The sequence below is a fragment of the Echinococcus granulosus genome, assembly GCF_000524195.1.
Source record: "Echinococcus granulosus chromosome Unknown EG_S00129, whole genome shotgun sequence".
Lineage (NCBI taxonomy): Eukaryota > Metazoa > Platyhelminthes > Cestoda > Cyclophyllidea > Taeniidae > Echinococcus > Echinococcus granulosus.
In genome coordinates this window covers 124,460-151,529 of record NW_020170509.1, presented here as the reverse complement: position 1 = coordinate 151,529, position 27,070 = coordinate 124,460, and the positions used below count along the sequence as shown (strand labels likewise).

General features: G+C 42.0%; 3 protein-coding genes across 3 annotated transcripts; 2 read left to right on the top strand and 1 right to left on the bottom strand. All coding sequences in view use genetic code 11, as the record gives it.

Moving 5' to 3' along the window:
• Window positions 1–1,037: 1,037 nt before the first annotated feature.
• Window positions 1,038–7,879, top strand: EGR_09045 (Ryanodine receptor; the record flags this gene model as incomplete). The annotated part of the gene is made up of 8 exons (XM_024498294.1): window positions 1,038–1,064; window positions 1,139–1,497; window positions 1,545–1,738; window positions 3,709–3,834; window positions 5,210–5,248; window positions 7,249–7,327; window positions 7,492–7,557; window positions 7,813–7,879. The coding sequence occupies 8 exons, from the start codon at window positions 1,038–1,040 to the stop codon at window positions 7,877–7,879; spliced, it is 957 nt and encodes a 318-aa protein (XP_024347302.1).
• A 199-nt stretch (window positions 7,880–8,078) lies between these two features.
• Window positions 8,079–10,305, top strand: EGR_09044 (Homeobox protein vnd; the record flags this gene model as incomplete). The annotated part of the gene is made up of 3 exons (XM_024498293.1): window positions 8,079–8,136; window positions 8,903–9,744; window positions 9,874–10,305. The coding sequence occupies 3 exons, from the start codon at window positions 8,079–8,081 to the stop codon at window positions 10,303–10,305; spliced, it is 1,332 nt and encodes a 443-aa protein (XP_024347301.1).
• Window positions 10,306–17,991: 7,686 nt separating this feature from the next.
• EGR_09043 (hypothetical protein) lies at window positions 17,992–18,696 on the bottom strand (the record flags this gene model as incomplete). Its single annotated transcript, XM_024498292.1, has 1 exon — window positions 17,992–18,696. One exon carries the CDS (start codon window positions 18,694–18,696, stop codon window positions 17,992–17,994), a length of 705 nt encoding a protein of 234 aa, XP_024347300.1.
• Window positions 18,697–27,070: the final 8,374 nt, after the last annotated feature.

Genomic DNA, 27,070 nt, shown 5'->3' with positions numbered 1-27,070 from the left:
AAGTATAAGTACGCCCGTTTTGCGCTTTCCATGTCCTCTCTGCCATTACAAGTTTTTTTTAATGGTGACAATCGGTAAGCTGCAGTCATTTTTCAAGTCGGCGGCCTAAGTTGTCTTTAAAATAAAAAGAATCAATTGTTCTCGTGAGAATCTTAATAGAAAGTCTGGCATAAATTCTTCCCCCCTCAGAAAGGAAAGCACAAGTTTTGGAGGTGCTACTTCCTCCTGAAGAGTTCCGATCTTCAAGACCTGAATGTACCAACTGAAAAGATACATCTAAAAGTGGGATTCATTAAGTGTTTTCCTTAATAAAATCTGCTACTGTCTGAAGAAAACTTTCTCCGACCTTACAATCTGGAATAAACGTATGCGCTTGTGCCTGCGTCTAGGGTATCTCATTCATCAGCATACTTATTAGTAATTTCAGTAGTAGGTTGCAAATTGGTACCTTTTCGCGATTTTGCCTTTTCATGGGGTTTCATATAATTATTGACTATCTGACGACTTTGCAGGTTTACATGAATTATCCGTACTACTTATCTTTACTTTAGGATCAAGTCCGCAAACAGTGGAGCGCGAAGGCGTGGAGGAGCCCGTAGTTGTGGAACAGAAGCCTATTCCAACCTCCACTTTCCTTATCTCGATTTTTGCACGCAATTTTTATCGTTTCAAATTGAATGCCCTCATCCTTGCCTTCATAATTAACCTCCTCCTCCTCTTCTACAAGGTGAATGCCGGTTCCGTTGACCATCTTAAAATTCATCCTTCTTTAAAATTCTGTTAAATAGGGTTTCTATCATTAGATCGAAAAACGAGGAGTCGGTGTGGAAGGGACGGGCGAGGAGTCTGCATTTGGCGCCACTTTTGTCACAACAATTACTGACACTGTCTCCAACATCGCGGACTCCCTTCAAGACACCGAAACCGATGTCGGACCAGGGGAGGAAGAGGAGTGGATTACGTTAGCAGAATCGGCTGCATATTTGGGTCCACTGCTAAAGATACTCGCCATTGCTCACTCAATTCTCTCCTTGAGCATGCTTGTTGCTTACTACTTTTTGAAAGTGAGTAATCAAACAGTGAAATTATCGGTGGATTCTCAAGCGTTTTCTCAAATTTTACTGAATCTCTTCGCTAGGTTCCGCTGGTTATATTTAAGCGTGAGAAGGAAATATCCCGAATGCTCGAATTCGAAGGCATCTGGATAGCTGAACAGCCTTCTGATGAGAAGCTAAGAGCCCAGTGGGATAAATTGGTTCTTTCTACTCCCAGCTTTCCTCACATGTACTGGGACAAGTTTGTCAAGAAGAAAGTCCTCAAAAAGTATGGGGAGCAATACGATAAACAGCAGATAAGGCGACTTCTTGGAATGAAAACTGTTAGCAACAACGGAGGTAGCAGTGGAATCACTTCGGGTGGACGTCCCGAGGAGGCCTCGGATAGTTGGTTCCATCCAACATGGCTTCAGGAGATGGATCTACAATACCTGCTTTGGAAGTGGGGTGTCATCTTCACGGATAATGTATGTTTTTAAGTGATTTTAGAATTGCTCTACATAGATGCGATTATCCTCCCATATTCTTCCATTCAGTCGTTCCTATACCTCGTGGTCTACTTCATTGTTTCTCTGCTGGGAAATGCAAACTACTTCTTCTTCTCATGTCACCTGTTGGATGTGGCTATTTCCTTCAAAACGCTAGCAACCATTGTACAATCGGTTACACACAATGGAAAACAGGTAGGTCACACTTTTCTGCATTCTAATGGCTCGCTAGATCTCGTAATGGTCTAGTGGAGGTCATGACCGATACGCCATTTTGCTCACCCATCATGCAGAGATGACTGTTTTGTGAGATTCCAGCTATTTTGAGGTGTTTTTTCTTCGATGTGTAAAAAATAATAAAAATAGATTATTACTGCTTAATCAACATGGACGCATTTCCTGTACAGCCTTTGCGAGCAACATTGAGTAGCTTTATTTCATTTAAGTAGCCATTAGCATAGACAAATTCATTTAAGTGAAGTTGTTTATTAAACCTTTAAATTACTGTTTCAAATAATTATATGCTTGTTTCGCTGAAGAGTCGGAGGAGGTAATGATTGGTTAAATTGTTTTGGAGGAGGGTATTCCGTAGCTCTCCAACGTACCTGTCCACGAGGTTCAACTCCGTTGAAATTGGTCGTAGCGAAATCTACTGCTTTCAATCTATCACCCCAAGTGCAATGAACACGTGATATTTTGGGTGGTTTTACTGCAGAATACCCCGTCCGAGATTGTCACACCGCTTTCACGGGGTGTGAGTGTAGTAGATGACCCAGATTTAACGTGAGTTTCGTGCTCAAAACTCGCTTACCGATCCGACGTGGCGGGGTCACTGCCTGATGGTGCAAATCCATCCATGCGTATGTGACTTTGACCGAAGTGTGTTTGGCTGCTCTGTAGCTATGATGTTGGATAAATTGAAGAACGCGTGACCAAAGAACTAAGCCATTTTAAAATCTCTGTCTGAGACTTCAATGTTTACTTCAATTTGAGATTTGCAGGACATTATCCGTGATCACAGACTGAGATTGATGCTACCAATGGCTGAAAGGTGGACCGAGATCCTTATCATCCGTATCTTCCTGCAGCCAAAAAATCTGGAAGATTCGCTGTCAATGTTGAAATTTGGCTCCTGGTTTGCTAGTTAATAATGCCTCATTTCTACTCGGTATTAATTTTTTGACATTTCATGCTGGAATAGCTCAACTAAGGGGTAAAAGTTGAATCTGGTCAGCTGCTGACGCGACAAAGTACTGAGTGTGAAAGTCTCTGCATCAAAGAAACCCAACTTGAAAGTACTTGAAGATCTGCTATTGCCTTCACTCTTTTAGTCCCTCGTAGGAGTTGAAACCCTAATTTAGATATCTATTAACGAAACAAAAATTTGCCTGTTTTAGCTGGTTTTGACGGTCATGTTGACTTCGATTGTAATCTACCTTTACACCGTCATCGCATTCAACTTCTTCCGCAAATTCTACACCAAGGAGGAGGATGGGGAGAAGGAATACAAGTGTAATGACATGCTCACTGTGAGTAATTTGGTTATCCTCCCTCTCGTTTTTATTACTCCCATAGACATAACGAACATTATTTACTCTGCTTCTCTTTTTATCTTCCAGTGCTTCGTCTTCCACTTGCACACGGGTCTGCGAGCGGGTGGTGGAATCGGGGATGAAATTGAACCACCCGATGGAGATGCACATGAAGCGCTTCGGATCATCTTTGACATGTCATTCTTCTTCTTTGTCATAATAATCCTCCTGGCGATCATTCAAGGTTTGTGTGTCCTGACTTTTCTTGGTAGCTCATGATAGCAAGGACCTTGGTTGGAGTCGATCAATGAGATTTTTAGGAGTTTCGTAATGCTTGAAATGTTAAGTCGTTGAAGTTTTGACAATTTTCTTAGATCAACAGATTCGAGTTCTCCTGCCTTATTAAGGCTTTGCTGTCTATCTAAACTAAGTGGGATTTTCTCGTTTTTTTTTTCCACGAATTCATCACCGATTCATCCATAAGGCACATAAAACGTCTTTCCCGACCTCCATATCCACTTTGATGGTTGTGGTCAAACCTGCTGGATGTCTTGTTCTGTTTCTTATCTACCAAATAATTGCTTATCTCATGTGGAATTGGAGTTTTGGCTTCAATCGCACAGTTTAATTGAGTGGAAAATTGTCCATTGAGTCTCATTTTCACGAGGCAATTAAAGTCATTTTATTTAGAAATTATGCCAAAAGTTGTTTTCTTCTGCTTTGGTACTACAAGAATTGTGAAGATTTCACCTCAAGAAAGTATGCATGAATCAAACATGTCCTTTACAATTAAGAGTGTTTAGGCCTGTTCGTCTGGATCTTATGGACGGCTGAGCTGGTTAAAACGATGCCTTGCCGTAGCGAATCGCTATTTGGCATGGATTCTGGCATCCAAGTAATTTTAGGTGTGTCCTAAACTCTGTTGATATTTTCCATCGAAACCCACTTGATGCATCGGTTTGGCTGGTTGATTTCGGGTAGGTTTCCCTTCACCTCTCTGAGAGACTTGATAGTTGCTCGTTCACAGATGAGTACCAACGTGATGTGCTGAGAATCAGACCGACTACATGGAGTATGGTGTTTGAATCTGTTCCAAGAACGAATCCACTGACCCTTTCGGAATTAATTTGCCCATTTTCATCCGTCGGCATTCGAGACTCTCATGTTAGGGTTTGGTTTAGGATCCAGCAGACGAAATAGTGATTGTTGCGTGTTTCGAGTTTGGTTTTTACTACTACTGTAGTGTGACTTACATGATTTCAAGTAGAACCTTTACGTATGTGTAGACGGATTGACAGTCTGCTAACACAGAAGTAACGTCAGCGGAAAGGTTGATGGTCGAAACTGCGCAATTTGAAGAGTTTGCGGAAATGACAATAAAGCCTAAATTGTAATCAGTTTTGACTCCGAATTGATGATGATTAGAGCCCTTGAATAATATTCGTATGAAAGCGACAAATTTCACTTTTTTCAATTAGAAATTTGCCAATTTTTTGAAGTTGGGTTCATGAATTTGCCCTCCATTTTCTACAGGTCTAATCATCGACGCCTTTGGTGACCTGAGAGATCAATTAGAGCAGGTGCGGGAGGACTTGGAATCCAAGTGCTTCATCTGTGGCATCGGGAAGGAGTACTTTGATGCGACTCCACACGGCTTTGATAGACACGTGGAACGAGAACACAACTTCGCCAACTACATGTAGGTTTCTTTTACTCATGGATTGACAGATTTGAGAATTGAAAAGGATTTAAAGTCGGCCGAATGCGTGGTTTCCAACGCGCGACAATCAGACCACTTTTTCAGTCTAATCCCTTTCAGCTCCACGTCATCATGACTATCACTATGATCTACCAGCTAACACCTTTTAATTGGAGGAAGTTTCAGTTCTCCCTGCCTAATTGACATCGAAGTTGTGAAGGGGTGTTGACAGTGATTGTCTCGCACTCTAAAGTGTCATTAGTCATGTACCCCATCAGTAGATAATTTTTATACTTTCCATCAATCGGGTGGGTTTTGAATTATTCTGTTCCATCACGTGGCAAATCCTTTTACCTTTCCGTGTCAAGCGACGCATGGAATGGCGTGCGTCTCTCTACTCACCAAATTGTGTAAATGTACATTTATCTTTTGTAGGTACTTCCTCATGCATATCATCAACAAACCCGACACCGAGTTCACCGGTCAGGTGGGTTTACACTTGTAAAGTTGTTGTTTTGTGGTTTTTTATGCGCTTTGCTTTGCGCAAATGCGTGTCATGTGCTCACGCTGGAGGTGTTATATTGGTGACTGTGACTCGCATGACTGACCGCTGTGTCATGAACTCGGGAGTGTCCGATGCTATGCGTTAAAAATGGTGAAAATATGGAGAGAAATTTCACAACTTTTTAGCTCTGATTGCGTAGAGCTTCAGGGTGGGTAGTTCATTATCTGCCTATGTGTGATGGCATTGATTAAGTCGCTGTCATTCAGGCTTAGAATCTTGTAGTAAATGACCGCCCAAATCTTTGGACGGATTTGTAGGCTTTAGTTATCACTAACATCGTGATAACATGGATTCAGGTCGTATGACAATCAATAGTCATCTCATGCTGAAAACATGATTACGTGTCAACGTCATGTCTGTCAGTTAATCATGCCACGACGTCCTTGAGGGCAGTTAAGTGTTTCAACATGATTGACAATCCTTGTGGTTTTTTTAGGAGACTTACGTATGGGAGCTCTATCAACAACGCTGTCTGGACTTCTTCCCAATCGGTAATTGTTTCCGCAAGCAGTACGAAGAGGAGTTGCAAGTAAAGTAGAGAAAAGCTTCCTTCACATCCCCCTCATCCAGATCTTCAGATGCCGCCTTTCGAAACAATTCGTTTCTTTTTCTCCATTTGGAAAGATGGTATAGTAGAGAGCGATGCCTAGGCCCATCGCACTTCTTTCGATTTGGCTCCTCACCTCCCTCCTTTCCTCTACTCCTCTGCTTATTCTTTTATTCTCTGTCAATTTTACTCTTCTTCCAGGAAAATACACTCATCATTTAATGTTAGTGGAGTGCTTTCCTTTTTCTTGAAGTGAATTTGAGGCCTGGGCTTGATCAATGAAGAAGTGCTATGTTAATTTGATTCCGGCACTTGGTAGGGCGTCGGGATTACTACCTAGGAATGTTATAGTGTGGTGGTTGCCCTTCACCCTCCCGAAATGAAACAATAAGCTCACGAATTGCGGAGCTACTCGTTGGGGGGATCACGCTGCAGGATTTCATCACTTCTTCGATAGTAAATAGTATATTCTGAAAAAGGGGGTCATGATGCCACGGGCCATGATACCTTCATCGGTCAACATGTAGTCAAAAAACGCGTTTGGTCAGAAGGTGCGAAATTTTATAAAAATCTATTACAAGTAGAGCAAGAGTGACGCCTATTTGGTTTACTAGTAGAAAATGGATTTGGCTTTCTAAAAGAACTGCGTAGGATTAGGTTTTGACGTATTGCAAATAAAGTAACTTAAGCTGGAACTGAGCAGCAGAATTTACGGGATGCAGCTGTTAAACGCATCAAAGATGAAAAATAACAGAAACAGCTAAAGACTGATCCAATAAAACAGTATAAGTGAAAGGAGGGAGAAAACACAACCCATGAAATACATTAATTACCATAAAATGTGACCAAATGGGAATAGATTTGTCTTTAGATGGACCCAGTTACCAGGATGGTAACCTCGTCAAACTGAAATCCAAGATGATATTACTTCCAGCCTAAAGATTTTATCATTTAAGGAATTACCTTTAAGAATTTCCCAAGAATACGGGTATTTTTGGGATTTAAGACTGGGAGGTGAGCACTGAGTTGCCCCATCGAACAAAGATGAGCCTCCCATCCCAGACACCCACACACAAACATGCCCTTGAGTTTAATGGGGAAACTACCCTAAATTGGTCCCCTAGCATATTCAAACGTACTTCTATGTAAAAATGGATCTAATTAACAAAGAATGCATTGCTAGTTTTGTGTTTGCACCTTTTTATAGCGGGATGATTTTGCACAAATCACAAATAAAGCTATATATGTATTAGATTATGACTGGATAAGTTTTTTGTAGCTTTAAGGTTCTCCCCCCCCCCCCTTTCCTTTTTCTTTGCATTCAGAATCCCCCATCCAAATTATATATTCTTTCCTTAGTAGAGCAAAATAGACCCATTGTATGTTTAAAAGCAAGGTATTATCATACATCTTCCGATTCTCCCTTCTGCTTTTCTCACAGGTATAGAAATTTGACATTATGAAAAGAACCACAGTTAATATTTAAAAATTCAACCAATGTAATGAAATATACCTTTTTGATTGATGGGTATTAAATCTAAGTGTATTCTAACTACGTTATTGCGTTGAATGACTTCAGTACTTCTCTCATGGTTTTTACAACAGCTCCTTAAAAGGCCGTTCTCATCAAGCAGCTACAAATCATCATCTTAAGCCGTGTAAATTAGTATTGTAAGATAGCACACAATAAATTTGGCAATCCAATGTCAAGATCTCATGTAAAAGCCCTAATGGTTTTGTATTTTGTAGTTTATAATTCTAGCAGTCTATACTGCATGTGGCACAGATCACAAAACGTAGCTTCTCGTTCTAATTACCAAAAAAACCAAAACCACCATGAGTTATTTAAGACGCGTATCAGTGAAGCATAGGTAATGTAAAATAGGGGTTTTTAGAGCCTTATTTATCTCTTTTTACCATTTCGAGAAAAATTCAACATTTTGTCAACAAAGATCTCATAGAAGAGTCCAAAAGATTGCAGTACCGTAAATAGACGGTTCAATTAGGGCTCATTCATTATCAACAAAATATTCACTCCGTCAGAGTGACAGTTTGAAAAAGTTATCAACTTCAAATTCAATTCATTAATGAGTGCATTTGTTAATGACCCACCCTACAATCACCATTCGTTTTGGCTTGCGGGGCGACTTCATAAATGTGGACTGGGTAAGTAGGTTATTCCTAACGAGTCCATGGGACAAAAAGAAAGGAGAAGCAAAGTGGAAGCAAATTTTGTATCAAATTACAGAGGTATGATTAAAAGGTTCTGAAAAAATCACGTACTCCCCCCCTCAAAGCAATTGGATGTGATCGAGTAAAGCTCCATTCTTATTGGACAAACCTCCACAAGTAGTTTTTATTGGCCGCATCAGTTTATAAATAGGCCAATTACCTCAGTTAAAGAAATAAGAAAACCGTGTGGTCATACTCTCGTCATGTCCAACTTCACGGTGCAAAATATTTTGGGTCTTCCCGATACCGAACAGTTAACGCAATGTGGACTTCCATGCCTGCCAATGCTTCCAATCAACGGTATTGCCTATCATATTAATTTATCACTTTATCTACTTCACTTTTTGTTCATCTTTTATCCTAAGCCTTTGGACTTTTATTCCCGTTTCGAATTTCATAGTTGCCGTTAGTTGTAGATAGACTCATTTTTTATCTGTTGAACTGTCATTTCAAGTAGTCAAAGTAGCAAGCCTGGTATGTTCACTATAGAAGAAGTTCCCTAATCAGTTGCACATTTTCGAGAACGAGTCCAGCAGAGTTGACATTTGGAAACTTTTTATGATTACCTACTCATTAGTGGGGTGGTTATTTAACCGTCATGTAGCCATACCTACGACCACGTGTTCACAGTAGCGCCGATAGGGGTGGGGTCAGGCAGGATCCAATTGGATACACATAGTTCCACATTCGACCTGAGTAAGTCCTTGACCCATATAAATGAGGAGGTAACATTTAGTCACATAGAGACACATCTATCCATATTTAAGTCGTTTTGTTTTTATAGGTGCATTAAATACGAGGAACCGACTTCTCCCCAGCGGAGGCGCAAACTTAGAGTCCCTACCCTTACCATTATTATCGTTGTTGCCGGCCCTGCAACAACAAATGGAGCATGCGATACCTCCTGCACCACAAGAAGCAGCACAGGCAGACTCTCGCATATCCCAACCTCCAATATTTCCCGGGTCCAGTTCTCTCCTTCTGCACTCTCCACAAAATGTTGATAAAGAAAAGCAATTGCAAATGAATCCCTCTCCAGTAAAACATCAGAGGAATACAGAGACTACGTCTGAGGAACAGGATATCCTGGCGGCACTACCAGTATTTCCCCCACGAAGCCCGATCTTGACAAGCACTCCGAATCCTCTGCTACATCAGCAATCCTGCATGGACTTGTCTTCTTCATCAACACGTCAAAGTGAAAAATTAAATGAACTCCAAACTGCAAACATGTTGCCGCTCTTTCAAACGCCGAACCCTCTCCTACTTGACACTACCTCAAAGTTACGTCAGCAACTCTTGCAACCGTTGCCGCAGGAACCGATCCCATCACCAAAAGCTTGTCATCAACTTCCATCAAACCTCCTCTCACTCCCAAATTACTTTCTTTTACAGCAGCTTGCTGCCGCAACTTCTATTCCCAATTCAGGGAACGTCTTCACCCCATCAGCAGAACAGCAGAAGGAAAGGGAGATGGACTCCGAAGCACAGAAACAAGGCAGACGTCGGGTTCTCTTTAGCACATTCCAAATCAATGAGATGGTTAAACGATTTGAAAAGCAGCGCTATATCAGTGCAGAGGAACGCGAAGAAATCGCGCGTCAAATTAACTTGACGCCGACCCAGGTTCGTCAAGCAATAGGTGTTAAAAAATTTGCGTGATAAGTAACTAATAATGTGTAGTGATTGAGTGTACATGAATAAGTCATCACAACTTGACAGTGTTATGATTTTATTTTTGCCTATTTCTGTTAGGTCAAGATATGGTTCCAGAATCACCGCTACAAGACGAAGAGGGCTGGTGAGTACATTCCAGATGATGAGACGTCTGTAACACAGCCAAAGATTCGTGCCATAGCAAAGGATCCTCCACCAACTAACTCAACAGATATTCGCCGTAGTGAAAGCCTCGGAAATTGTGAAAGTTCTCAACCGCAACACAAACCTCAACAATCAGCGTCAACTTCATTATCACCGTCGAAACAGGCGTCTTCACAGCAAGACGAAATGTCAAAGCAAAAGCAGCTACTTAAGGCGCTGGCGGATTTTCTCCAAATTCAGCTTGGTGGTAATAAAGAAGCAAAAAAGGACGATGAAGGCGAAAACATTGAAAAATCAGAAGAAAGCAAAAAGGAGGAGATGTCAAAGCAAGTTATCCGATTTCTATATGAAGCTTCTGCAGAATAAATCTCCATGTCTTTCATTAGTGACTGTGACTGCAATGTGTCTTACTGTTTTATATTTCTGGAGATTAGTTTTGATAATGGTTCCTTTGCAGACATTTGTCTTATCATAGTGGCCTTTAAATCATGCATCTTCTAAAGTTCCCATTGGAGCAGCCCATAAAATCAGGAAACACGGATTTTAATGAGTAAAATAAAAGCCTTATCGAAAGAAGCTATTCAAACGAATTTCTTTGGCTTCTTGAAAGTCCTTTATTCATATTCTGTGAGGGAATGTTTTGGTATCACCCTTTTCCAAGCTTTAGAGCACATCAGAATCGCACATAGCCGGGTGCTAGGACTCCGTGACAGATGCAACCATCTAGTCATAATGAATGGTTGGTCAGTTCTGGGTGCATATACGTTCGAACAAGTTGATGGCGACTGATCTCCATTTGCTACACGAATCAGATTAAAACTTGAAAGGTTTCAGGTCATGCGCTCTGCAGAGTCCACTCACTCACACACGTATCATGTTTGAAATATCCAAGCTTTAACCAATCAAAGGTTGATGGGATGTCACATTTTCAGTTGTTTCGTCAGCTTTTCAATATTCTTCCATTTCCAAATTATCATTAAGGGTAAATGCGGTCCTGTACGGCAATCAAGAAAAACTTCTTCATTTATCAAGAAGATTGCTCGCCCTTGCCTTTTCCAACGGTGCAATGTAGTCTCCCATCTCTACCACTGAAGGCTATGCATAGCATGGATATGTCATGACGAACCTCTACCCAGCGAAGAAAAGCTGTTCACCTCTTGTAATACCCGCCTGAATTGAATAAATTGCTTGATCATAGCTTAACATCGACACATAAAACATGTCTGATCAACTTTTCTACCTTTCGTCATGATCCTCTAAAGGCAGCTTCATGCTGCGCTAATCGACCCGACTCCCGTACGCAGTATCCAAGACTTAACACAAGTCCATCTGGGTTCTACCATTTGAAGTTGGACTATGATAATGAAATGACGAAGGAATGGTTGAGGAAGGTGATGGATTTTTTGGCAGAAGGTCAAGCACCGAACATGTTGCCCATGTTTTTCCTGCGCAATTCCCCTCAAGCGATTTATTATTTTGTCTGCAGAAGTACAAGCATTCAGTGCTATTCATTTGTGTATTTTGAGTAGCTGAGGCGATAGAAATGGAAAACTCCATCGTTAAAACTCAAATGTCAACTTTAATCCGACACGGGGTGACAACTTTCGGGGTTTAGGATCTAAGGTCGCATTCAGATTTAAATGAAGTAGAGAGTGGCCTCAAATGGGCTCCATTATCCACCAATAGATGACCTTTTTCTTAAGGTCATTCAAGTCCATGGAAAATGGGGTTCTTGCTACGTTGAAAAGACGATCATCTGCCCATTGTGTCAAATCACATCTCTACATTTAAATGGTTCTAGTTTCAGACCTGTGTTCTTACTAATGGAGGTGGACAGACTAGATGAACGCCACATTTCCACTTTCTTCGATACAGTTACAAAACACGACGACAAATAGACCTAGTAGAATTGCCAAGATGGAGTGGTAAAGTGACAATTAGATATCCTCTCAGATGCACGCCAATTCGATGGCTGGTGCTTCTTGTTTGTGGGTGTTGTTCCTTGCAGCCTCAGCCACGTTGTGATGACCGGCGCTGTACATCTGCTGAGCGGTATGGTCACATGGCCAAGTCTGTAACCCTTGGCCAAAACTATAAATTGACAACACATAGTCTGCCTTGGCATTGCCTTTTCGTCTTTAAAGTGATGTGGTGAAGATGGTACCAGCCAACAGCTATGTACGCCACCAAAAGAAAAGGAAAGAGAAGGGACGAAAAGTAGACACGTATTGGATTCGAGGCAGATTAGATAACTTATGGCATTCAATTATAGGAAAGCCGAGATACTAAAAAAAAACAATTAGAATGAGAAACCAAGTTTGATTAGCACTTTGAGGAAGAATTAGGAACAGCGTCTGCTAGTTGAGGTCTAATTTGCAAATAAGTAGCATGCGCACAATTTCTATGGCTCTATTAGTTACCTTTTAAATTATCCGCTTTTTACAAATACGCCATTTCAAAGGCAAAGTGAAAAATAACTTAAGACAAAAAAATGAAAAAACATGTATTTGGAAATGTAGACAAGTCAACAAGCATAGAAGCAGTGGTTAAAAATGAAGAATGAAAAAGTACCTGCTGCTATGGTTAAGGCAGTGCCTTCAAAAATTCGGGTCATTTAGGTTCGTCCACTCGAAAGGGTCTCATTTCTCATTACCAGCAAAACAGCTTTGATTAAGTATTGGAGCTGAGTGCATTTGAAATCCCCACTACATTTTGACAATTAGCAAAAATTTCATTGCCAGCACCGATTTACCATAAGCAGTAACCAGGATATGAATCTTGGTCGATCATCAGAAGGAAGTCCAACCCTCTTTAGTGAAAATCTAGTAAATTAGAAGGCGTGAAATCTGGGTAGCCATCTCACAGGAGGTATGTCAGTAGGGGAGAAATGAGGGGTCAATGAAGCCCCTTAGGTCATACGGCAATGAGTCAATCAATGCTGCCCCAAAAATAGCCAACGCTCTTCCACATGCCGTTGCAAGCCAGCAAGACTGTGTGGCCCTTCCAGTCGTACATAGCGGGAGTTTACATTAGCATCTATCTCAATATCGATGAGAAGGCCAAAGTGTCGAGGAAGAGCAATCGACGTACTTCAGCACCACTGGTTCGTAGGATACTTATAGCGTACGTAATTCATTGCCGAGCAAAATATATAACCCTCTCCTAGGTTCGCTCTCATTTTAACATACGAGTAATCCACTGTTGAATGGTTGAATCCGAACAAGGAAAAGTGACATTGGACAGTGAATTGTTATGTAATTTAACAATGGGATTTTCATGGCCATTTTGTCATATAGCGTGTGGCTATGGAGCCGAGTTTTCTATGGGCCTCATGCAGTAAGACGACCCTAATCTATTTATGCTCTTTTGTCACATAGACCTCGAATTAAATGAGTGTTTTTCAAGCAAATCACCACACAACATATTTGCCTCCTAAGTGCAGCACTCATCAGCTACAATAATTGAACAGTTTCGAGAGGTTTACAGAAATATGGCTTTTCAGCTAACCTGCTACTATCGCATAACGATATCTACGACAAGTGATGGCTCTTTGCAAATAAAGACGAAATCTTTATTAGTTTATAAGTAGCGACGCCTTTTTTGGGAAGGAAGAGTTGAGTAGCTTGAGACAAATTTAACAGATTCCGCTTTTTCCATTATAAATGGTATTCAAATTGAAGGTCAACCAGCATCTTCCACTTGAATCAGCCTCTCACCTCAATAGCACTTCGCAACGGGATGTATATTTGGGTAATTAGAATAGATTTCAACGCTTCATTTTGGCATGATGTGCTTTTAAGGCTCCACGTTCGCAGTTCACGGGGTAGAATGGGTTCCGAGTCATGCCACTTGACCCTCCTTCAATTCTTCCCCACGTGGTCAATACATACTCAGTCCTAGGATTACGAAATTTTTCCTTTCGCCTTCGGAAAGGTCTCAATGTGCTACAATGCTTTCAGCGTTACTAATCCGGTACCATGGGACAGTTATATCATCAAAAACGACAGAAAACTATATTCTCTGCTTGCTCACTGCCTCATTAGAATAATCAACCGAAACAGTAAACCCTTTCAGTTACTAATGCAAGCACCTGCTTATCTGGTTCCCGACACTGCTGACGCAGTAGTTGCGACCTCGAGGTTGCATCTATTACACGCTGGCGACCCTCATCCAACGGAATGTGGATTAGAAGAGCCAAACAACTAAACATTCGGTCATTCCGTGCAATTGACTGGGTGGATCTTGGTCAGAGCAAATTCATCAGGCGAGTAGCAGGTTGAGAACTTTAGCGTTGTTCACAGGAACTGTTAAAAGTAAAGGGTAACGAAATAAGTCTCCACGGTATTACTCTTAATATACAAAAGTAATGAAGAAGAATTAAATGCTATGTGGTTTTTTTGGAAAGGCATAAGCTAGAATGTTTCAATTTTGACCATGGATTTACTGCTGGATATCAACGAAAGGGTAGCTCGAGTCTATCTAGTTTATGCCCGAGTTGTTTATTCGATCCCGGCTACGACTGTCTAATGTCACGAAGAGACGATCCTCACTTGGATTAAATTAACAGGCCAAGTATGATGCAATCGGTTGTGCAGTTTGTTGCATGAGGACGTGTGATGTCTTGCAAGAATATGGCATCCTTCCAGGTGATTGACTAGTCACGTCCACTTATAAAAATGAGCTCTCTCTGAAACCACTTTGGGTCTCTGAGGGGACATTTCCCTCACCATTTATTGACCCCCAAAAGAACCATTGTAAAAATAGAGTCTGAATCCTGCCTCATTCGCGCAAGTTAGACCATATGTGATGGTGGGCACCGCGGAAGTGCAGAGAGGATGGGGGGTCGCGTGTTTTTTGAGACAAGAGACGAAATGTTTGTTCGCTCAACTTAGCATTGTAGAAGCCCTTTCCTATTTGCACGTGACTTACCGGCAAACTTTGCGACATTTGACGAGCAGCTGATAAGGTTTGATATTTTCTTTGCGTAGCTGTGAAGGCCAAACACAGATATCGTGAAATACTCACTTGTGTGACTGATTAAGGGCTGGTAACAGTAGGCCCTGTTGACATCTAATAGCTAATGTAGCCATTCCCCATATCCTCACACAGAGCACAACAAACCAGGCATGCTTACTACCTATCATGTTACATCCATGCTTCGTAGCGAATCTAGTAATGGACCAACTACTGACTGGGCTTTAGTAAGTCAGTTGCTGATGAGTGCTATCTGGTTAAAGACAGACGCACTTTTAATCCGTTTTTGGGCATGTTTGCAGTAGCGACGCACCGATTATTGACGGGTAGATGTCCCAGATGCTTGTAAAAAATTTTGTAAGGGGTAAGAAAAGAAACACTATTTGCGGTCTTTAACCCATCCTGGTGTAAAAATACCAATCCACTCATGCGGGTATTGACTGTTTCCCAGCGATACCTATAAGCCAATTTTTAAGGCCAATATAGACAAAATGATCAGATGGCATCAAGGAAAAAATATCTAGGTGGAGAAATGTTAGGAAAAGTAAAGGATAGCCTCCCTGCATACACCACAATGCAGATGTTCGTCAGGACTTGAGCAACTCAAGAGCCAAGCTCCTTCCTGCAAACTATGTCCGTTGCGCAACGATGCAAGATGAGCTTGTAAGTTAATGCTTCAACCTAGACTGACGACTCGAGGTATGAGATTAACTATGCTTGGAAGTATGCGTATTTCGGGAGGAGTTCCAATGCAAGTTAGGAGATTTGTTAAAGTAAATGATGCTTGGACTAAACATTAATGTTAGTGCAAATGCAAAATCACCTTCAATTCTTCACGTTCCTTTTTTAATGTCATCTAAATAAGAAGGACACCACTGGACACTGCCAAAGACCTTCTCAGAAATATTACCATCTCTCAATCAGCCATAAATTATTCGCCTCTCCTTCTTTCCAAGCGCATTCAACAAGGACTTCGGCTGTTCCACAGTTCGTGGCTGCTCTTATGATAGTTGTCTCTAGCAAGGCTTGTGACGGCGATGCCAAAATCGTCCGATTTGTGCGCATAATCGAGTAAAGCATTTTCTGAAGTCTTATAAAATGGCCATCAGATGTATCTATAGAGCTCTCCTTTTCCAGGTAGAAATCCAACTGAACTGCTTAGTGGCAAGGGCATTTTATTGGTGCGCAACTGCATTCCTAAAAAACAAGTAGCAATGCCTCATTACTAAATCCACCAAATGAGTTAATAACTGTTAATACAAAGAGAGGAATCTACGCACACAGTGACCTTTGCTTAGGACAAAACTAACAAGAGTAGGTGCAACAATCCGTCTTCTATTTCGTGCGTATAGCACATGATTGAGTATATATTCATAAAAGGAAAGGTAGAGCAGCGCGTTGGGGAGCACTAAACACAGACAAGGGAATAAATGCTTAGCGCACCTATAGTGAAGGGCAAAGTTCATTTTAAATAAAATGGGTAGCTTACTATATTACTCCTAACTGTGCATTTGTCTGCAACACTCCGAAATACCGATGGCACCTGATGTGAATCGACGTGATGCGAGGTTTGCCTTGTTGTATCAAGCAGGTACAGTCAACTTAGCCTTTTTTCGCAGCTCCTGCGATTCACTTTTTACAGTGCGGTTATAAAACTGCACACAATAGAGAGCGGAGCAATGCAAAACAAAGTGGGATATCCTGTGCTACAGGGAAAGACGCCTGATCGGAGTGAAGTAGTTATTCACGAAATTGTAGCTAAATTGGTTTTGAGGATGGGAGAGGAGAGAAGGGAGGAAGAGGGAAGGGGAGGGGTGTGAGGAGTGGAGAAGTTGTTCTGCATTGCTATCTTGATACCTGTGATCTGTAACACAAAATGCGAAAAAGGGTTATTTCAGGATTAATTTGAGTAGCATGTTGGTTTTACGATTTCTAGCAAAAGGCCGATAAATAACCAATTTTAATGGCTGCCATCCTTTTGATACTTTGCTGCAATGATGTCAGTAGTTTTTGGCCCGAGATAAAGTCTACTAAAGTAAAATAAGTGACGGCATTCACCAAAGTGAAGAAATTGCTTCAAGTTCTAATATGACTTGCATTTAATTTGGGTAAGAGGGTTTTAAAATGTACAAGGAGGATAGTGAGTGAGACCTGGTGACACAGTCTTGTTTCATCCACAGAGGCGCAAAATGTCCATGCAAATGTTTGGTTTATTCAAGCTTGCGTAAATGAGCATAAACTACTGGCTTGTGCTAGAAATCACATTGACGGTAGCTAAACTATTGCAGCGGAGTCAGAAAGAAGAAAAGATTGCATAGGACCACAAAAATAAGCTGGGACAGAATGTAAGAAGGAGAGAAGAATGGGAAATGACAGTAACGGAGGCAATGTAGAGAGTAGAAATGAATAACGAGGTGTTTATGAGTGATGAACACGCCTTCCAGTCCATCAACAGTCCTCCCCCCCCCCTCCCCCCATCCATTAATCCATCCATTTCTGCACGCAACTATCCACCTACCACACCAACTTGAAACACCGACAGAAGCAGATGAGTAATAATTCGCAACTGAGACACAATTTCTGAAAATGCACACATTTCTTTATTTAGCTCTTCATCTTCTGCGTTTGCATTGAGTTAATGCAAACAATTTCCTCCAAATATTGAAATCATGTCACGCTACTTTCCTGTGACGTGTGACCACCCAGCTATCAATTTGAAGTAATTATGGTTGCACACCCAGTCTATGGTGGGCAATCCACTTCCACAGTACTACTTGACTACAATGCCAAAGAAGAAAGGGAGGACTGCCTGTGTGACTGATCAAACACCGCTGCCCACTTTTTCTCCCAGCACACAACATTGCAATATTACCACTGATCTAAGAACAGAGGTGTCAAACAACCCTCATTTCTAAACCCATGTACCAAAGAGAAAAGAAGACTGGGTTTTGTGTATGCACACAATATATAATGCACCAATCTCGCAGCAAGTGATCATGCAGTCTTGAAACACAAAGCCAAGGCAGATATGGAGTACCACAGTGAAGACATTTGAACGAAAGTCACGACCACCACCACTCAGGATGGAAATCGACTTCGTTCTCCCATCCACGTCGGGCGCGCACATATTTGTGGACTATAGGGTTTGGAGGAGAAATCGTCAAAGGGACAGGTGGAAGCTGTGGTGAAGTAAGCTGGAGTGGATAGACAATTGGGAAGTATATTGGGGTAGTCAATAGGGGCATAATGCGAAAGGGGTAATGTGAAATAGAGCAAGTCTCCTGGACCATCGAGTGGCGAGTTGAGTTGGGAAGACGCAGCGACCTTCTCCGGTGCATAGGTCGGCTTGGTGCTGGAAAGCAAGTTTTGGGATAGCAGTGAGTACTGCAGAGAGAAGGAGCAGGAGGAGGAGAAGTTGGGCGCACTGACATTTGGCGCAGATGGTGGGGCATGGGATGAAGAGGATGAAGGTGGGGGTAAGGCAGGTGGGAGGATGTAGTCGAGGATGTGAGGGGAATACGCGATGGCCGTGACTGAAGTGGCGGTGACGGGCAAGGTGCAAGCAGGAGCAGTCCTTGTGCGTGGTCCATTGCGTTGGAAACTTGCTGACTGCTTGTGCACACGCCTTCGTCTGATTCCATCTGCTCTCGGACCTTGTTCACAATGAGTGAAGAGGGGAAGCTTTCGGAACGACGGATAGGAAACGAGATCCGTGGATGAGCCAAGATCTTGCCACGGTCCCTCACTCAGTTTCTCTATCAACTTGAGTGATACATACACCATCATTAACACCAGATTCACTGCCGTCTTCTGTCTATCTCAGCGCATATTTATAGTAGTTTGGACGAAAATGCTGACAAATGATTGGTGGCAGTGAATTGTGCTCAGCAGTGTTCAAGTCTGTGTCATGCCACCGCGTCATGACTGTGCAATTCCTGTGACATCTCATCAACACGACATGACATTTCAATCACATGAGTGATTGCATGGTGGCGATTTGGAGCGTGTCAGATGGTACTAACCCTATTTACTCCTTTCACGCTGGAGAAGTGAGGCTGGAAACCACTCAGTTCGCCCCATCTCAAATAGATTTCCATGTCCCCTGTGGCATTGGATCATACCTTTACCACATTCTACTTACGGCACATCCCTTTTTCCTCCATAAAAAACGATTCTATACCTACAAATGCAGAAATCTTATTAGTTTATGGTCAGTAGCATTGCACTGAAGCTGTACAAGTACCTCATCGTGAGTGGATTAGTTCAATGCATATTTTAGCCACCTAGACGCCAGCGCTAATAGGATTCGAGGAGGTGAGTTCAATCTCCTCTATTAGCTATTGAGAAGCAGATAGTACGAGAACAGAATGCGAGGTTTGAAGAGATTAATAAGGGTAAAGACAACGCAGAACCTGGTTGCAAACAAGTATGTGTGTCTCCTGGATTGTCCCAAGGATCCTCAGCAAGGGCCTGTGCAGAAGAATATAAGCATCACCAATGAACATTCCAAAGGTGGCTGCAACTACTGATCACAAAATGAAAAGAGACGTCGCACCACTCACGCTATTGTGCTCATTTTACCTCCTAGGAATGACTTCGGTGACCGAACGCCAAAGTCACTGGTAGATTGACGTGTCTGCCTTTCATGGCTATTCCAACCTCTCATCTTGTGCCCGAAGATGAGCTTATCTACTTCTGCAACTTTTTTGCTTTATCGGCAGAAGATATGAAGCGAGATGTTCCATCATTACTTGCAAGTCCTCAGCTCTCTCCAAGGCATTCATACTGTGTGATGGTTTGCTGTCACGGCCCATTTCTCCTGCAGTAAACCACTTTACAGACTTGTCTAGATTTACTCTCCAGTGTTCTCTGTTTAGAGAGCGTGTGAACGAAGACGCACGCCCTGGCACGCTACATTTGCTGTCAATGCTAATATTCAGTCGGTTTTATGCCATCTTTAATCTCATCGAGTAGTCCATCTGACGCGGACCATATGCCGCTCTTTGGCATCATCTCTGAGTTAATGTGCGGCTGTTTTGGCATTTTTGGCGATTCATTTTGATGCTACAACTCTAGCATTTTCTGAGTGTCACCTGGTTACATTGCAGGAAAACGGAGGTGGATTGATATTTTAAAGAACGTTCAAGGAAGTAATGTGGGGAAATGAGTGATTGCGCGGTAATCATGGTGAATTCTCGTTTCCACAATGGTGCGGTGAGCGCACACAGGCCATTTAGCATACTTGGATGGGGGATGGACGTTTCATTTCCCTCATTATGCTAGTGGGAAGGGCTACCGATAAGTCGCAAAAGTCGATGGGAGAGCCTGGAGTACGCAACTTCAACTCCTTTAGACACTTGGATTGGCCCGTGGTGGTGGGTTGACTTGTGTAGTGCTGTTGGATAATCGCGAGTGCTTGCATTCATCCCTGAGACCAAACTCGCCTACCTAACCATGTGACATTACCCTCGCTCAAAGCGGTGTGCCCAAAACCCACGCAGAATAAAACCTGCAAATTAAAAATAGCCAGCACAGCATAGGGCAACTAATCGCCTTCCATTATGCATGTGATTTGCACAAGGCTCGTGCCAAATCGGTCGACAAAATATGCTCAGATTCTTTGACCTTCGGTGCCTATTGAATGTCCAACTAACGACGTTTTGACACTTGCTACTGCACCTTCACTCAATTCGCCCCTTTGCCACGACTGCGACCAAAACTCAAGTCAGTGCTTGCGTATCCACCTGCTCTGCATATCATTGGGGAAAATCCGGGCCTGGCATTGCCATATATCCAGCACACTGCAATGTATTCTGGTAAAAGCTTTAAAAGCACCTTTCATTGTGTTCAAATTGGTGTGTAAAAGGGTAAAGGCTGACAAGTTACTGGCCATGGCTTCCAATAAACCAATTACTTGAACCCGCATCGTTGGAATAAAGAGTGCTTTACTTGTTCATGAAACACTCAACACCATCCAGTAGTACAGTGGATGGAGAGGTAATTGCTTCCACTAGTGGATGCATCCAAGGAGAAACCAGTCCAGTTCCAAATTCAAGTATCGTAACTGACAATCCCCATTACATGCACATCACTTCTCAAACCCTCCCAACCATTTCCTCACAAGACTCCCAATATCGGCAATGAAGCATAAATATTGAGGTCACTTAACTACTAAAAAGTCGCGACGCACACACACAAGGACACATTTGTACAGAGTCCTAAAAGGAAGATGAAAATTGCAAGGAATGTCAAAAATGTCCAAAGGAAAAAGTAGGCTTAAGTCAATTCTCTCTTCACTCCCGCCGCCTCATCCATCGTTCCATTAACACTTCGCCCAGTCCCACACTCCGTCATCAAATTTCCACGTAAGTGAGAAGATACTTGACTGCAACGCCACTGATCCTTCTTGTCAACCCTAGCAGATCTGCAGTTCCCCCTTCTATGGAATTAGATTCCGGAGAAGGGGATATGTGCCAGCCATCACGCGTATCCATGGATAATCGTAGGGCCAATGACCTAAAAGCAACAGAAGGAAAACTCCTGTTAATGCAACAGTCTCAAGACCACTTCATCGACGGAATAATTAGGCCCTGAGATTGCTAGCAGTCAGAAATCTACTGACGCATTCACCCACCCACCATATGCACGGCAGGGATGTGGCAAATCCAACTACTTGCCCAGGTCCAGCAATGCATTCTTTACCATCAACTTCCTCACGGCCGTTGAAGATACAAACAAGCAAATCCCAAAATCACAAATGAATAGGGGATAAACTGAGAATATAACCCATAGGATTAAATAAGGCGTGGAGCCATCAAACATTTCCAGTTCCTCTTGCCGACTGATTACCACTGAGTAGCAAGTCACCTCATTTACGGGAGGGCACATGCATGTAGACGACATGGAAAACGGCTCTTGCGCCAAACTAAGAAATATTCAACACAGAACAAAGCACCTAAACTTAAACCCATGGTGCAGAATGAAAGAGGACTGTCGCTTATAATACATACATAAAAAATATGGGTGCACATAACCCACGACAAAACTCACTAATTGCAACTCATTCTCACCTGGGCAGGTCATCCACGGTCCGTAAGGAGTGATTAGTTCACTTCAAACGATTGTGTTCGCAACTGCGGTGTGCCTAGTAGAAAAAGGCGAAATTTGCATTTAGTGCTGATCGGCATTGCCTCCATGCTTATCAGATAGTCCTACATGGAAAAAATTGCAGCTTTGCAGAATTTGAAATTTGCAATATGTTTAGCACTGAGCAAACGCAAATCCTTAATAGATAGTTAAATTTTTCAACAAATAACGCCTTATTAACCAAAATCCACCCTTGATAAAACAACAGAGAATCCAGCACACTGCAAGGGCAATTTAAGCTAATCAGTAGAAGGATCCTTCTGTATAACAGGGTGTCAAAATGAATGCATACAAATACAAAGAACTACAAAAAGTTTCATTGTTATTAAATGAACACAAATTCACTCATAACAGCATGACGCATGCAATGAGTGACATGCAATTGAATGATAATAATGAAACAATGTCTGCACTGAAAACAAATCCAAGTTTTTAAAAATTATTTTACCCTGATTTATGCCTTATGTGCGCTAAACCACGTCATATTATTCCTGAACTATCCTTTATATCCCTTTGGGATTCAATGATTTGTTTTGTCAACATAAAAATGAACTCGATGTTTTTTATTTCAATTCCGTGACTTTGTGAAAACATTGCCATATTCCTCATTCATTGCCTCTGATTCGTGTGGAACAGACTAAATACTCTCGAATGGTGAACCCATTATTTCACAGGCGTAGTCATGCCAACAAATGGAACACCAGTGGGTAATAATGAAGAAGAGCGAATGCCACTAGAATTAACACACCCCTTCTAAATGTAGAAGGCAGCTTTTTGGCTAAATAGAAGAGCGCGGCATCAGCTTATAACTAAAATACCTAATGTATTTTGAGTATCCTAGTGTAGTATCTCGCCTGAAACGGGCCTTTTAGAGAGGAGGCGGATATCCGAAGCAAACCTGGTGACTGAAGGGAATAGTAATTCCATAATCCGGAGAGAAATTCTGTGTTCAAACCTTCCAGAACAATCATCTCCTCGTTAGTTGCCTTATGCAAAATATATGACAAAAGCAAATCACTATGGTATGTTTCAAGAGTGCAAGTGTCAGGAAAGAGGAGATCTACAAGCCTCGTCCTACACTGGTGGCAGCGGTGGCATAGAGATGGAGGTTGAATTTGGCTGTCTTGAGCCACTCTTCAGAGTTCACATTATCTCCCACTGGGGGGAGGTCCATTGGGGCCGTCACCAGTGCTAGCTGTCTCTTACAAAAGATACTTGTGGCCTTCGCTCACCCCAGACGTACTAGAAATCTGCCAGACCTGCATCAATTGCAGCGGTTTCCAAAGGCCTTGTCTCACAGCTATCGCACCTCTGCACCCCATGCTCACTGGTTTTTCAGGGGAGGGAGTACGTGTAAACATTATGGGCCCTCTAACGCCCAGGGGGAGAGAAAACCGGTATATTCTGGTCATTGCAGACTGTTTCGCGAAAGTAACCGAGGTAGAAACCATAAAGTAACAAGACTCTGAAACGATTGCTTCAGTCATCTATAATCGGTAGATTTGGCAACATGGAGTACCTGAATCCTTTCATAGTGATCAAGGTCCTAACTTCGAGAGCCAGATCTTTGCTTAAGCATAATGGATAGAATAATATATGTTGGTAGATGCATAGATACGAATAGGATGGATACGGAATAGCTAGATATTCGATGAATGGATGGGTGGATGGAAAAACTGATGAATGGGAGATGAATAGTTCCATGAACAGGGGTTGGATGGATGGAAGGATGGAAGGCTGTATGGATGAATTAGGGGATATTGTCGAGCAAGAGGGAAGGATAGGGGATGGCTTGATAGGTAAATTAATAGATCCCTAACGGATGTACGGATAGACAGATGTATTTATGAATGGATTAATATGGCTGGAAGGGTAGTTTGGTGAGTGGATAAATGCATAGACGAAATGACAGATGGACGGACGCACGGACCGATTGGTGGACACAGGGAGGGTGAGTGTGTGTGGGATGGATACTTGTGTTGTATAAACTATTAATACAGACGCGTAGTAGTGGAATTGATGATTTGATGCGGATGCATGAAGGGATAGTAGGATGAATGAATGGGTGAATCGGAATTATCAAGAAAACCATAAGAATATACAGTAAAGTGGAGGCAGGACTGATTGAAATTGGCAAGGAATGATCTAATTTTTGTTGCACTCTCCAAATTTTTTCTTCCAATGTACTGCTTTAAATAAGGAAATATTTTAATGAGTTGCCTTCTGCATGCAATTTTGTCATTACCAATTGCTTTTGTCTATAGACTAAATAAAATAAATAAATAAATAATACAAATAAGATAAAATAAAAAAAATAATAAATATAATAAAGTGCAGTCGAATCCATTATCATTTTAATCCTAAATCTTTCAATTTGTATGAATTACTTTGATTTCATTAAATGATGGCTTTGAAAGTGGCCTTCTATTAGGAAGTTAGAAGGAGTGGTACGGAGGTTGCCAAACAAAGATTGACGTCTGAGGTGGCATTTCGTGTACCCGCCTTCTGACTGATCAAATTGCACTCAATTAATTAGGTTTATTAGGCGAATTGCAAGTCAAAAAATGTCCTACAGGATTCATAACTGACCTATGCTAAATTGAAGGCTTTCTGCTCCGCAATGGAGTCCAGGTTTGGACAGTCCTGTCATAATGTGGGGCATATAGGGTGTTCCATCCATGATCAGTGCAATGCAGCAAGAGCATGGATTCATGCATTTCTCCACGTTGGAAAATCTGCTAGGCGGCATAGCTGTGGAACGGCGGATGCAGTCTTCTAACCTCCCCGTACGTAAGCCAAACTGGTTCTTCTCTGCTGACTTGGCTTATTCCCTCATCAACAAACAGTGAAGGAGCTGCTGTTCAAAAGGTGAGTAAACTTATGCCGACTCAAATCTAATGAAGTGATTGCGAAGCAAACAGTGAAATTGTCACTATGATAAATATTTGTGTGAAAGCAGAACCCTGAAGATGATTTACAGCACAGGGATTGTTGAGATTGACTTCTCCCACTGCGTCATATTGAGCACATTTTGAAGGAGCACAGTAGATGTTAAAGTGACCCATAGTTTGCTGAAATCCAATGCACCATCACTATCAGGCAATGTACGTTAGTTGCGAAATCATTTAGAACATACTTAAAGCGTTAGCCAAATTAACAGTTGCGGAAATCATTCCCAAATGAGCCTTGCTGCACTTACATTTTGCAACTTGAATGCACAGATATTCAAGAATATTTCTCACTGGCCGAAATAACGCAGAAGCAGACATTGTATGTGCCTGTAATCAGGGCAAGGTCAAGGCCATTCAAACTGATGCAAATTACATGAGAATGAAATCACCCTGTGTATCTTTCACTCGGCCAGCTATCAAGTATGCAGTCGTACCTGCCCTGCTCAGGCATGAAAGCGTGTCAGCGCAGTGAAGCTGTTGTGCCTTGATTACCAACACCGGTTGAGAGCTGACTTGACGATGCCCTAACATTTAAACAGCATTTCTGGTGAAAGTAACTTGGTTTCCTCTACTGCTGAAAGAGGAAGAACAAGTATAGACGTGAATTGGTAGGGTGGCTGGACAATCAGTGATTGGCTTCAAGCCGCTGTAGTCACCCCACCCACTTCCCCTCTATCAATCCGTCATTCATTTATTTAACCTAGCACAGTAATTTATTTCCACACAAACCATTCTGCAACAGCATAGTAGCAGTGGGTTGGTGGCTGTGGCAAGAAACTTGTTCAAGTGCAAATTATTTGGTATTTGTCAACAAATCAACACTTTGAATAGATTAACCCCAACTTGAATTCGAAAGTGGACGTGGTATGTAATGTGATGTGATGCAAAACTTACTGCGTCAAAGTGGACCCTTGTAAGTTCCCATAACCTCCGCATTCGTCAACATGTCAAGCCTAAGTAGCCCCTGTTGCACAGTCTAGTAATGGTCTTTATTCGTGAAGACCACCCCATCACTTTAAGTCGTTTGTATTTGATTGGGTTTGCCATAGTCCGATGAGTTATTGCTATTTTCGTCACCTCCTCACCACTGTGTTGGAGCGCGTACATCAAAAGCAAGTATTGGAAATCAGTCTTGTGTGTCCAATTCAGGTTGATAGGTTATTGTCGTGATAAAATAGGGGGACTGAATTCCTATCGCCCCTTCAACCGACGAGGACAGCTTTGACCTCAGAACGGAGATTTGTCATGTATCACGGACAAGTGAAATCGACGATTAACCGCAGCCACAATTCAGGCAACATTAATGCATAAAAAAATCCTAAGATTGTGCATGACGAAGTCGACTAAATCAAAATTTTGATATTGAATATGAATGTAGAAATGGCATGCCGCACGATGTGCCATTTGACTACTGAATATGGCGGTGTGTGGGTGGATTGTGAGAAGAAGAGTTGCAATCCATCCAATTATTTTTGATTGTCTAATCGAAGCCCACTTTGATGTCGATGTCACCTGCCAACACACATTGCACTTTTACAGAGAAGTGAGCAGTGGAGTGTCAGTGTCTTCCAGTGGCATCACGCGGTGCCCATTTCGTGGGTTCGGCCACGCACAGGCCCATAAGATGACAGGCAACGATGGTAGTGCGTGGGTGTGTAGAGTGTAATGAAGGATAAAGTGGATGGTGAAAAAAAAACAAAGAACACGGGCATCTTCAGAATGTGGAGTGCGGGGATGGTAGGTTGGGCAGGAAGAAGGGCCACTAAGTCTGCTGTCACCTGCCCTATTCTCGCACTTTTGTGTGCCATTTGAATGCTCGGTGTTTGCGGACCGTCTCGAAGGTTAAGTTTGAAGCACATCTTCAGTTGCGTGGGAAGCTTTCTCTCAAATTTATCCACATGTACGTGTAAATGTGTGCTCGAGTTGGCGCATTTATGATGAGTAAAATGGATTTTATATGTGTGGGTGCATAGGTTATCAAAAAGTCGAACTTTTTGAATTAAGCGTGCCTTTGAAATCGCGTATATATATATATATATATATATATATATATATGTGTG